General features: G+C 33.4%; 1 protein-coding gene across 2 annotated transcripts in view; it reads left to right on the plus strand.

The window, feature by feature from the left end:
- Window positions 1-3,434, plus strand: part of LOC117109919 (broad substrate specificity ATP-binding cassette transporter ABCG2-like) — a 20,888-nt gene extending 17,454 nt beyond the window's left edge. Inside the window, exons 15-17 of one of the 2 annotated variants that reach the window (XM_033252395.1) lie at window positions 1,110-1,199; window positions 1,591-1,658; window positions 2,519-3,434. In XM_033252395.1, coding sequence (XP_033108286.1) covers window positions 1,110-1,199; window positions 1,591-1,658; window positions 2,519-2,666 — 306 coding nt within the window. In that variant the 3' untranslated portion in view covers window positions 2,667-3,434. The remainder of the gene's footprint in view (window positions 1-1,109; window positions 1,200-1,590; window positions 1,659-2,518) is intronic. The other variant, XM_033252396.1, reaches the window with a different exon arrangement.
- Window positions 3,435-13,351: the final 9,917 nt, after the last annotated feature.

Consider the following 13,351-nt stretch of genomic DNA (forward strand, 5'->3'; position numbering starts at 1 on the left):
CAATTGCAGTTAACTTGAAATGCATTCAAGTTAACTTGAAATGCATTCAAGTTAACTGCAATTGAATTAGAGTTAACTCTAATTCATTTCAAGTTAACTGCAATTCCAATGTATTGCAGTTAACTTGACTTCAATTCGAGTTAACTGTAATTGAATTTCAGTTAACTCTAATGCATTCGACTTAACTGCAATTCAGAGGTAAATGATAAAACGGCTTGCCATACGACCACATCAGAACACATCCAGACAACTCTACGGGCATTAAAAGTACTTTTAACTCTCTTTCTAGAAATCATTAATACCTCTGCTTCATTTCCCAGCTACTTTATGTCTTCTATAAGATCCGGTATAACGTTTTTCGAATCTATTTAGGATTGTTTATCTTTCGTTCAAAAATCGTCCAAAATCCAGAACCACTCTGTATATTCTACTTCTTCATTAACGTTATTTTCTCTATTCCCCTCTTCCCCTGTTGTTTAAACTTCCCGTTCTCAATCAACATTCATCTCTTACTCTTCCTGTACGACCCCTCGATCCCACCAAAATATGTCTCAGACATAAGCATCTGTTTAATTTTAAAACTTAGGCCTGCTTGAACTTGCTCTTCAAGAAACTGTTCATGATTGTTTTCGAATTGTTAGTAAAGTGATCAAATAATTCAGCAAATAATTACTAATTATTGTAATTTAGTGTTTCTTATGTGGAACAGTGAACGATTTTACCTGCTCCTTACCAACATAGCATCGATGCCTAACCGGAGGATAAACAACCGAAGCATAATGCATTCTTCTATTGATCAAAACATCAATTTCGATTAAACAGCAGCTTTTCGACTGTGGCAGTGCTGATAGAAAACAGTTGCTTCTTCGCATGTGGCAGTGCCGATAGAAAACAGCAGCTTTTTCGCACTGCGCATTGCCGATAGCTACTCTCTGTACTTGGCTGACAGCTAAATGAAAGTCGACCGCATTTTCTTGTAACTTTGTCCTACAATTTGGTACTGTCAATATGCGATGTAGACCTATAAATATAAAATGATTATTATTATGGCGCAAGTAGGAATAAAATCTCGAATTTTGATTTAACAATCGTATTACCAACTTCCCTAGGTATTTGGCGGTTTCCTTGTAAACATCAGTTCATTGCCGTCCTGGCTACAGTGGTTGCAGTACACTAGCATTTTTAGATACAGCTTAAACGTAAGTGCATATATCTGTACACTTATCAAATACATATGTTTACATGTGTACTTGAATAATAAATAGATTATTAATACCGTCATCTTGAATTCGTTTCTAACAATAATAAAGATAATTAATAATAATAATAATTATGATTTTACTACTATTATTATTTCAATGACGAAATCTTCGAAAATAAACGATATCGCCGAGGCGAGGCGGTGTGATCAAAGATAGACAGACACACATATATAAGTACATGTATATACTATCTATTTGAATAAGTAACGAGTAAGTTCGGCCATACACCAGTTAACATCGAATACACATATTTAATCATTGAGTTGTCATATAAAAAAAACATTAAAAATATATTATACGGTACGTGTTTTTTTCTCGAACTTTACAGACACTACTTATCAACGAGTTTACAGAGATGACTTTTTGTCCAGCCAATGTAACACTAACAAATCCTTGGTAAGTAACAACTGGTATGTATTTCTTGTTGCGTTGGCGAAATTAAGTACTGGCCTGCAGACCAATATAAAACAATGGCTAGTACTTAATTTTTCAAGAAATTACAAAGTTATAGTACTGACATTTTTTGCGGTTTTGGTGTGTAAGTATTATAGGATTTTATGTCGTCATATCATTTTATCCGAACTATTTCATTTATTTATTTTATACTAATTACTGTACTTTTTAAGTATTATAGCAAAATATCGCATACTATTATGACGAAAAAATGTGTTCCCCAAGCCAAATTCACTCGGAAATCTGGTGTAGATTTTTTGGCAAAATATGTTTTACCACAAGGAGGAAGCCAAGGCGATTCTAGGATATATGAAAACGACAAGATACAAGCTTTGATTAATTTAGTTTATTAACTAAAATGCATGGGTGATTAATACTTAGCCATGAAATCGAATTAGGCCAAGTAGTACTGCAGTTAAATAATACAAATGATAATAATTAGGATGATAAAGGTGATGAGGAGAGGGAGGACAATGATGATGATAATAATGAAAATATTGATGCTCTTGATGATGATGATGATGATGATGATGATATTGATGATGATGATGATGATGATATTGATGATTATGTTCATTATAATGTAGTTGATGGTTAGGAGGAGGATAATGATATGAGTGGTGATGATCATAATGATAATAATAATAATGTTGATGATTGCGATGACCATGAAGATACCGATGTACACACAACTTAACTACAGCAATCATGTCTACGTCATCTCGCTGGATTCTCTAAATGTAATTCATGCTAACTTACTTCTTATTTAAATTAAATTGGTTGTGTAACTTTTTTTATTTTAGTTTTCCTGGAACAGTTTACCTCATGGAACAGGGGATTGATTATAGTTCTTGGGGACTCTGGCAAAACCAGATGGCATTGTTCATAATGTCGATGGGCTTCTTGGTGCTAGCTTATATACAAATGAGGACGATTCCGAAGTTTAAGTAATTACATTAAAAAATCTTTTATCAATAATAAGTGAAGCAATCGATCTTAATTTTATGAGAAGCAATAAGTGCAGTTTACTTCAATGCATGTATTAGCAGACTAGCCTTGGGCAGGCAAGTAGTTAGACAGTTTTGCTAGCACTGACTGTAAAAACAGCATAGAGGATTTAAACGCAATGTTCCACGATTTTTTCCCGCTTTTTTGTTTAGAACAGGCTTAAGGTTTCTGACGCGTTAGGTATTTCACATCATGGTGTCAAAACCTATGCACATTTAATACTAAACACGTCAAAATCCTAATCACCTTAGGCTATGCCTAAACCCGTTTAGCTTTTAAACGTATCACCAAAATCGAAACAAAATTGCGTGTGAAGCATTGCGTTTAAGTCCTCCATGCTGTGTTTATAGTGTTGACATGTAGAATATCTCACTCGTGTTTCCCAAAGCTCTCTCCACACTATCAAGTTTTGTGAGATAAATATCTCTTATTTGCCCATATATGGACATGATGATGTCATATTACAACCATATAAGTGAAAATGACAGTGATTAAGCTCAACAAAGATGTCCGACAGTTGTATCCTACTACAAGGGCTAGGCTAAATGATTACACAATTATTGGCAATTTGCCCTCCAAGATGGCAAATTAAACATCTAATGAAATAATGAGCTTTCGAAAGGTCCACTGATTAATCTCAGATAAGAAAGTATAATACATACTCCAAGTATTGAAATACACGCCATCGTGTTGGGATTCAATATTTCGACATTAATTATGTCATCATCATATTAATTATGTCATCATCAGGATGATGATGACATAATTAATGTCGAAATATTGAATCCCAACACGATGGCGTGTATTTCAATACTTGGAGTATGTATTATACTTTCTTATAATGAGCTTTCATTTAGGCTGTTATTATTATTACATAAATATTCTGTGTTTCATATGGCTTGCTTATTATAGCCGTAGGACTGTTTTAATTGGAAAGCTCACAGTAAGTAATATTCTATGTGTTTGGTTTATGACTACCGATTAAAACAGGTATACAGCTATTATTTTTTACAGTTCAAACTTTTGTAAGCGATCACCCTCGGGTCCAAGAAAGTGTTCGCTTACGGGAGTACACGTCAGTGAGGTCTAAACTAATGTGGTAAAAACATAAATACAACAACATAGTATATTATTATTATTATTATTATTATGGAAAAATAATTAATGAGCGATCACCCTTAGTACTTTAATAGGGTTTTTTTTCTGAGCACCTCCATGTTGTGTGTGTTGGAAAAAAATATACAGATAATCCAATTTTAAGCCTAAAAGTGGTCGCTGTCGCGTATGAGAGATGACGCTTAAAGCTGGTTTTCCACTAGGCGAATTTATTCGCACGAATCAAAAGCGTCGGTTCGCTTCCTGAGCTCTGATTGGTTGCGCATTTTTTCGCTTCGCAAAATCTCCGATATGGATGTGAATGCGCATGCGCATGAACCGACGCTTTCGATTCGCGCGAATAAATTCGCCTAGTGGAAAACCGGCTTTAGAATGCAGTGATTGAATTGGTAAAAATACGGGTTTTAGCAAGTGCTGGTTATGAGAGTGGTCACATACGAGAGGTGGTCGCTCAGAGGAGTAAAACTGTATTATTATTATTATTATTATTATTATTATTATTATTATTATTATTATTATTATTATTATTATTATTATTATTATGATACCAACAGATGATTGAAAATTGTTACCTGACTATTACAAAAGATTACTTAAATATGTAAATTTTATAGATACAGTACCTACATACTAAAAGAATAGGAAATATATTTGTAATGTTTTATGAATTAAAGATGAGTTTGTATAATGTGAAAGTTATTAAAATTGTTTAGACATTATGGAAAATATATCATTTCTATTAGTTTATTGAAATTAATCAGAGTTTAATGATTTAGTGCTGGTTATGAGAGTGGTCACATACGAGAGGTGGTCGCTCAGAGGAGTATAACTGTATTATTATTATTATTATTATTATTATTATTATTATTATTATTATTATTATTATGATACCAACAGATGATTGAAAATTGTTACCTGACTATTACAAAAGATTATTTAAATATGTAAATTTTATAGATACAGTACCTACATACTAAAAGAATAGGAAATATATTTGTAATGTTTTATGAATTAAAGATGAGTTTGTATAATGTGAACGTTATTAAAATTGTTTAGACATTATGGAAAATATATCATTTCAATTAGTTTATTGAAATTAATCAGAGTTTAATGATTTCTTAATTTTAGGCACGCCCAATCACGTGGCCAACCTTGTGTGGCTATACTCTGAGTCATCACCAAACGTAACATTTGAAATAAAATAGATAATATCTTTGCAAGCTCCATCGAGATCTTTTTAATTCCGAGACCCCTCTAATTCGATGAACCAAATGACAGCCTTCAATCACTTAAAACTAAGCTAGCCCTCTATTTGGAAACCAAACCCGAGATCCCAAAGTCGTCTCGAATTGGAAGGCTAACTTTATATATATTAAATTAAAGTTGCTGCATAACATAATAAAATATTGTTTGAATAGGTTTGCATGGCGAAATAATACTGTAATATATATTAATGCTTGCGGTACACCACGTAGATAGTTCTGAAAAGAACTGTTGTTGTTGGTTGAGAATATCTCGACGTTTCGATTGAGTTCTTCAATCGTCTTCATTATAAAAACATTCATGCAAACAAATTGGAAAATAATAGCATCGTTGCTATCATATTCAGAATTTGAAATAGAGGGGGCCAAGGGGGACTTTCACAGAAGGGTAGAACATTTTTTTATTATGGCACCTCTATATGGCCGGAAATGGCACTCTCAGACCTAAATTTGGTTAACATTTTTTCCTTTTCTCCATTTTATATATAATCCGCCACTGGTCATTTTGAGCACTGTTGCAATACCCTAAAGAACGAAGACACCAACAAAATAACTGCTTTGAACACATGTATCCAACATTCAGTTGTTTTGTAAATGCGTAGACAACGGTAGTTCACATGCACTTGCGAATAACAGAGATTACAGAGATAACAAAATACGCCCTCAAGCATTTTATACAAGACGAGATATTTGAAATGAAATAATATACGTATGTATTTATAGATAAAACAAAATATGTATTTAGGTATGTGTTTAATTGCCAAGTGCGGGGTCAGGCCATTAGCATAGATAGTCTTCTATTTGGTAATCATTGATAATTAAAAAAACTTAAATGAATCATTTGCACACAAAGGCGGTGTGTTCACAATAGAATATAAAATCCACAAATGTTAACACAAGACAATAAACGTATCAAGTTATTAAAACTGCAACTCATAAAACTCCATTAAAAACTAGCAATAGCACCTGAAGTAATTTGTGTAAAGCCGAATTATTCTTTGAAGATTTAAAAAAATTGAGATAAAATATGAAACGAATATTCATAATATAAGTTTAAAGAGACCTACAGTAGGATGGATGATGAGAAAATAACATGTTCTACCAAAGGTTTGCACAAATATCTTTACTTTTATGGTGTTTATTAACTTGACTATTATCAAGAATATATTACAGTAAAGCTTCTGATAGTAATCCAGTATTATGAGCATATGCACTAAATAATTTTTAATTTCATTTACTTGTACTGTTATTTAAATCTGAAAAGGCCTAAACTGGAACATGATTGGGCTTATTTTTCAAATGCTTAGTGCTAGTAATAGTGACCTAATATAACCCGTATTACATAAATTGTAACCCTCCCTAAAACAAAGAAATAGAGACCCAATGTTTCCTTCAGGCGATTTACTTTAACGTTTTTTCACAAAGTATTTTTCTGATTTCTCTGCCTGGATGTGCCAGAATTTTCCATTTAATTTATTTTTGGCCAACTTTCTAAATTGTTCTACATTGCTTAATGTTTGCAGTTGAGAAACGCTAGAGGGGTTTACCTTTTTATATCTTTGATGAAAGTAACCAAGCACAAGTCTGATTTTACTATCTAGGTCCAAGGAGGCAACCTACTTCCAAGATAATTGACTATCGATCATGTTCCTTAAACTACCCCCAAGCTTAACGAATTCATCAATACAAATATCATTAATTTTTATATTTCTATAAGTAATCAAGAAGTGTTTGATGTCCTCGGTACCAGAATGACATAATAGACAAATCTCACTTACGTCCATCTATTAACTTTACTACTGAGCGGTAAATCATTTGATCCTGCCTTGAATTTTAAATATCTGCTTTTAAATCACGATTATGTTTCCATTGTATAATTTACGTATGCAGTAATATAGTGATTTAACCAGCGTACAAAGTCGAGTTAGTTTTTTGCTTCGTCTCCATGTTAGGCGTCACTGACCTGGAGAACAAGTGAAATTTGTTTAGGTTATGAGAGGGTTTCCATGTTTTCCGTACCCGGGATTTCGCAAACAAATTCCCTCTATCTAAACAGGTTATCCCTTTATTTAGGGTGTCCCTCACAGCGTTTAACAGATATTTACATGGGTACAATATGGGTACAATACTAGAAATGAAATAACTATCGACTAGATATTCATAAGATTGAATCTGTATTTTCAACTTGACCTAGATTTTGGAATAATTTGTCAGAACGAGTTGGAAACTCTCATAGTGTCAATCATTTTAAAACACAGATTTCTAAGCACATCTAATCTTTTAATGCAAGTTAACTTTATGGCAATACTGTGACTTAATAAATGATTACTTGTTCATTTTGGCTACATGTGTTTCGTATAGGTGGGTGGGTCTGTGTATCTGCTTGCTGTTCCCTGGTTTAGATTAATGTATATTTTTAATGGTTTTTTTTTAATATTCTTCTCTATTTCATATGATTGTCTTTTTATTAAGGTAATACAACACATTGTCAGGCCTTGCCTTTGTTGTATTTCCTCCATCTTAATGTTTTGTTGTTTTTATTCATGATAGTTTAAAGGACTCTGCTGTATAGACAGCAGAATGTCCCGTATTAGAATCCCGGTTGTGGCACCTATTTTTTTACACTCGCAGATTCCTCTTTAAAAGAAAAGGGCTATGCTATAATTTTTGTTCCAATCTCAACACTACTATTATTATTTATATATTTGTTTATACAATAGGTAGGCCTACATGTACATATATTAAAATTAATAATAAACTAGCCGGATAACAAGTAATTTTTACATAGTTATTCCGATTACAACATCAGATGCTCTAAATATTCTGACTAATGCACGAATTAATGCTTACGTACACACATTCCACTTATGCTTCATACTTTACGATGTTTGTTACCCTGCACCTATGCATGTATGGGTGTTGACAACTATGACATGATGACAGCCTGTTAACATGTACTCATTCTCTATTACATCACAACTGAACACGATACGTCCCAGTTACCATCAATATTTGCTGAATTCCATGTGTTAAAGCTAAGCGTCATACAAACATAAACAACCTTTTTTTTTTCATGTAATAAAAACCGCAAATGACTCGACCAATTCAGAATGAAATTACCGACCAGTCTCTGATACACGATAGACTACCACACAATTCATAATTTGACCGTCTGTCGACGAATACGCTTTCTGAATAGGCCTACTTGTCAAATGGCAACGCCAATTCGATAACCACTTAGCGGCAACAAATTAAGCGGAGTCTTGAGTGGATCATTATAGTTGAAAACAATCTGTCGCGCAACGCCTCGTCACATGCAAACGTATACACTTGTGTCTTATACGAATTTAGGATCTGAGCCCCGTGACTTTGAAATCGGAGACAGGTTACACGCCCACTTATAATTACAAGCATGTTATTTTCCCCTGGTCACTTTTACTTGAGGGGGAATGAGTGGAATGAACTGTCTTCTGTGTGCTGTTGCAAAATTACGAAGTTGGACTCTTTTTCCTGGCCTACATTATGTTAGTTCGTCGAAAAAGACATCAAACTACAGAGGTTGAATAATATTAATAGAATAAATATTGGATATTGTATAAATCAAGTTGACAGTAATTTTGCCTAATTGCTTAATAAATAACGCTTTCAATGCTGATATTTTGAATTAATAGATTTCAGATGATACTATAAATTATTTTTGACAACTTAATTATTTTGACACCTACAAATGACACAGCTAACTGAGTAGTAACTGTACATTTGGGGGATACGGCCTAGGTCTACATAGACTTTTGACCAAACATAAACCAAGAACTAAAATAAGTATGATCGTTCTATGTCCTTTCAAAACGAGTTACTTCGTCATTTTCACGAGTGATATTTAAATGTACATCCCCGGATGATCACCATTCTGTATGTCATATTATTATGAGGACGGGTTAAATTGCCGTGCTTGCGTGTCTGCAGAATGATAGAGGCATGTAGTTATGTAGCAGCACATCTTTGAATCCGTTATAGCCTCCCCAGGCCTCTTCATTCAATAAGTTATCATTTGTCAGACAATATCAACTCCTAGATATTAGATGCTCGTATCGGTGATATTCAAATTCCCGATAGGAAAAGATGTACACTGTGTTTATGACGTGAATTGCCGTAAAACAATACTGCTGCATCGCTCCGTGAAATTGTTTCACTCGGTTTATGCGAGAGAAAAAAACAGCCTTAAAGCTGGAACAATTTGTAGTTTCGTCAGATTGCATTTGTAATATGAGTGACATTCTTTGTTGCAAGCATTTGAATTGATCATAAATTGACTTAATTGTATTAATTACACTACCATTATTATACGCTACCCTATAACCTCAAGCGAATTCTAGAGTTGTTAGAGGCAACTATCGTAATAATGATATGCCTTTCCCTAAAGCAGTACGTGGGTGTGATTCTACTCTTATTATAAATAATTATGATTTTAATTATAAATGCGAGGGATACAGTAAAGAAAATTGAGAGTGCTCATAGATGATTGGGGTTAGGAGATCATCCTTGAGGTTTCACTGGCTATCCGTTTCTGTATTTGTGGAACAAAACTGATGGTAATAGATATTCCCGGAGTGTCAATCACACTTAACAACTAGCCAATCAGAAAGACTTACTTAATAGCCAGGAATATGTGCATGTCCCACAATACATGCAAACGTACTTTTCAGGTACACCACGCCTTAACAATAATATCCAAGTTGTGGGGCATTGTACAAGTGATTGTCTGTACATAATGAGACAAGTTTCTACTCAGATTTTCTAAAAAGCCCAAGTTCTTTAGTGGCAATGAGCCTTGGTAACAGAAGAGCTATCTCAAGTCTAGACCACTGAAACTGTGGAAGATTTTTTTGCGCACTTTCAACTCTTCGAAACGTTTCTTGCTTAGTTTCAAAACTGCGCCTAGTAGATATATATCTCTTTTTTAATCTGTCAATTAAGGTATTCCTACTGTAAATAAAGTTGGGTAGAGTTAAAGTTAATTTTTCAGAGGCCTCACAATTTAATAGAAGCGAATACAAGTTTCTAAATTTCGAGTCTTTTTTTTTTTTATATAAATTGAGAAATTACATCAAGTTGGTAATTTTTAAACACGTCACTGCTATTTAGCAAATCAAGACCACTTAGAAAAGGGAGAGGTGTGGAATAATATTTTAATATTTCCTAAGGCTGTAGAGCATCGTGTGTGTGTTTGTCTTGTGACGGGATTGCCACTTTGAATAATGATTTAGATTTCTGTTTCGCATATCCTTGACCCTAGAACCTAAAGCCAATGGTTAGGGGCTCCAAAGGGGCACCTAACCACATGGTCCTTGGTCTAGCACCCTGACCCAAAAGGACTTTGTTGGTACAAAACAGCATAATGTGTCTTTGACACCGACTGTATATCACATTATATCCAGTAGGCGAATTAAAGGGGCCCCAAAACGTTTAAGTCTGTGTGTGCCCTTTCCGGCCATTTAGAGGTGCCGTAATCATAAATTTAATAATAATAATAATAATAATAATAATAATAATAATAATAATAATAATAATACTAATAATAATAATAATAATAATAATAATAATAATAATAATATGATTTATATAGCGCCTTTCCAAATTGATCAAAGCGCTTCACAAGAAAAACATCATAAATACAGTAAGATTTTAGAATAATGATAGTAATTTACAATATTAGGAATACAATAAGAAATTAAAATTGAACCGATATAAAAATACAATTAGAACAATACAAACGCAAACGACAATAAAGATTTACAATAATACAGTAATTAAGTTACAATTATTATAATTATTTACAAATCAGAAAAAATACAAGATTATAATTAATTATTCATATTTATAAAAATACAATACATATAAAAATTCCAAAAAATTAAGTTAAAAATTGACAAAAAGATTACAATTATTAGAGTATACTTATTGTTATTAAGATAACTATTATAGACAATTCAAAAATACAAACTAATTACAAATTCAGTATTTAAAGCTAATTAATATCTATAATTGTAATTACTTAATCATGTTTATAAAAATATAATATATAAAAAGTTACAATAATAGAGTATATTGTAATTAAGATAATTAAATTATACTTACTTTATTAAAGACAATTCGACATTCAAGAAAACGAATTCAGAATTCAGTATGTATAATAAATTAATATCTACAATTATAATTACTATTCCATGTTTATAAAAATATAATATATATAGATATATAAGTTACAGTTAATGGAGTATACTTATAGTAATAAAGATAATTATTATAGACAATTCGACATTCAAAATAACTAATTCAATTCAGTATGTAATCAATTAATATCCACAATTAATTTGTTTTTATGTTCCAAATGTTGTGGTGGACAGCCACTGAGTCAAGGGAGATATTGATGTAAAAAATGATGCCTCCGATATAACAATACCTTTCTAGAACATAACTCTGATATGAAGCTGATTAAGGCGAAAAAGTCGTCCGTCGGGTTATCAAAGGTCGCGTCCCTCAGTGACCAGTCAGGCTTAGAAAAGTATGCCTGTCCACCACAACATCTGGTACAATAAACCAACTTTCAAAACAGAAACTCAGAACGAAGATGAACATTTTGAATGTAAGAGAGTTTCATAACATACGCATCGCAACAATTAACGTTAGAACATTGCAAGATGACATTAGCTTGCATTATTGGTTGTCAATGGAGCTATTGATATAAAACTGATATCTTAGGAGTACACGGGGTATGAAGATCATTAAGGTAATGATACAGGTTGGAAAATATCGAAAGATTAAACATTAAACCATAAGAAATGATAATTGGCTTGATCGAGGAGATTTTGAAAACCTGTAACAGTATTACTGATAAGGTCATTAGCCTAAGAAAATATATTAAAAGTTGTATCGATGATAGTTTTTGGTAATTTTAGAGTCTATTTATCACAGACCATCGTGTTTTTTAAAGATTAAACATGAAACCATATGAAAAGACAATTGGCTTGATCGAGGAGATTTTGAAAACCTGTAACAGTATTACTGATAAGGTTATTAGCCTAAGAAAACACATTAAAAGTTGTATCGATGACAGTTATACCGCATGAGAGAGTACTTAATCTAGAAACAATATCATCTCTGCAAAAATTATTAATAATGCTCAATGGTAAAGACAAGCTACCTTGCTACTGGGCCTACCATTGACTTTTCTACCTATGATATTGCCCTGTCGATCAGTCGGTCAGTGGTGGCGCCATTACCGGAGTGCAGGGTTACCCTCCCGTCGGACAGGTCTGTACCCTGCCCCCCACCCCCTCGTCGTCCGACGCCACGACAAAGTCGTCCGATCAATAATTGGAAAATAATAATTTTCCTATCCAAATAACGTTATTTTGTTTGTCAATCGCTAATAATTGTGGTCTAAAAGCACAATTTGGACCATACTAAGCCATACCCTACCAGGGATTTTTTTTTTATTCAGGGACCCGAACCGAGGCTCAGTCGGCCAATTGGTTTGAACCATAGAGCTATTAAACAACTAGAGTGCTGACAAGATGGCGCAGCAATGCAGAGTTATGTATGTGTACCATCCAAGATGGCCGTCGTAGTAAAGCGCCACCTTCAGGCTTAGTATACATATTATNTATTAATAAGCCCTCTGACTGACTATTATTTCATTAATGATAATGAGTAATGGTAATAACAAATTATTAAACTATTGTAGCCAAAACGAGGCCAAGTGGAGCATCTTATTCAAAAATAAAGTACCAAGGGATGAATATTAAAATCGTATACATTACACCCAAACACCGTAACGCCCGAGTTTCAAACATACGGGTAACTAGCTGTACTGAACTTTCTGAGTAAATTGAGGGCGCAATTGCAAACGATAGTGCTTAGGAGCGAAATTTGATTGGATAAATCTATGGCAGCCGTCTTGGATGGTACCATAGAGATATAATAAGAATACTAGAGCGTAACAGCAATGTATTCGATGTTCGAAATACGCAGAGCTGTGTGTGTGTACCATCCAAGATGGCTGCCATAGATTCAGCCAATCAAATTTCCCCTGAGCACTAATCATTTTCAATTGCGCCCTCAATTTGCACAGAAAGTTCAGTACAGCTAGTTACCCGTATTTTGAAACTCGAGCGTTGCGGTGTATGGGTGTAATGTACACGATTTTAATTCTTTTTAATATTTGAATAAGATGCTCTACTTGGCCTC

This window comes from Anneissia japonica, unplaced genomic scaffold (assembly GCF_011630105.1).
Source record: "Anneissia japonica isolate Jap-2015-1 unplaced genomic scaffold, ASM1163010v1 scaffold585_len4108843_cov191, whole genome shotgun sequence".
NCBI classification, from domain to species: domain Eukaryota; kingdom Metazoa; phylum Echinodermata; class Crinoidea; order Comatulida; family Comatulidae; genus Anneissia; species Anneissia japonica.